Here is a 777-nt window from a genome sequence, read left to right as displayed (position 1 = left end):
AGCCCCCCTAGCTCTCCCAGCTCCCCCTGGGATCACCCATAGCCCACCCCTACTCCTCCAGCACCCACTGGAACCTCCCACCCCCCCTGGATCCCCCTGCACCCACTAGGACCTCCCAGCACCCCTAGGGACCCCCTTAAGCACCCCGTGGCACCCCAGTGCCCGCCTCCCTGCCCCCCCTCCCCATGCCTCCCCAGCACCCACTGGGACCCCCCTGCACCCACCAGGAACACGGCCAGTGCCACCTTCACCTGCTCGTCACCGTAGGCTGGGGGACATGAGGAGTCAGGGACACTGACACCCCCATACAGTGTCCCCATGGGGGACACGGGAGGGGGGGAGCAGCAGGGGGATGTCATGGGGACAGTGACACTCATGAGGGGTGTAGAGGGGATGGCTGATGTAAAGGGGACATGAAGGTTACATGGAGAGGACAGGAAGGGGACAGTGACACTTGCTGGGGGGGCGTGTAGAGAGGGTCGTTGATGTAACAGGGACAGGGAGGGGACAGTGACACTCACTAGGGAAGTTGCAGTGGGTGATTGGTGTACGGGGACGGGGGGGACAGTGACACTCACCCGGGGGGGTGTACAGCGGGTGGTTGATGTAATAGGCCATCCAGGCAGCGAAGCCCCAGTAGTAGGTGCAGTTCTGGGGGGAAGCAGGAGGGGTTGGGGACACGCTGGGGACACCCACGGTGTCCAGGTGACACCTGGGGGCTGCCAGGCTGTTCCCGTGCTGTGGGTGGCCGAGGGGATGTGGGGGGGTTGGTGCTGG

At 65.0% G+C, this 777-nt stretch overlaps 1 protein-coding gene across 1 annotated transcript in view; it reads right to left on the bottom strand.

The window, feature by feature from the left end:
• Positions 1–777, bottom strand: part of LOC104391562 (very-long-chain enoyl-CoA reductase-like) — a 6,460-nt gene that overhangs the window by 3,085 nt on the left and 2,598 nt on the right. Inside the window, exons 6-7 of the mRNA XM_010000883.1 lie at positions 579–651; positions 225–268 (exon numbers count right to left, since the gene is read on the bottom strand). Coding sequence (XP_009999185.1) covers positions 225–268; positions 579–651 — 117 coding nt within the window. The remainder of the gene's footprint in view (positions 1–224; positions 269–578; positions 652–777) is intronic.

The sequence above is a fragment of the Chaetura pelagica genome, unplaced genomic scaffold (genome assembly GCF_000747805.2).
Source record: "Chaetura pelagica isolate M959 unplaced genomic scaffold, ChaPel_1.0 scaffold2286, whole genome shotgun sequence".
NCBI lineage: Eukaryota > Metazoa > Chordata > Aves > Apodiformes > Apodidae > Chaetura > Chaetura pelagica.
This window is presented reverse-complemented; position numbering and strand designations above follow the sequence as displayed.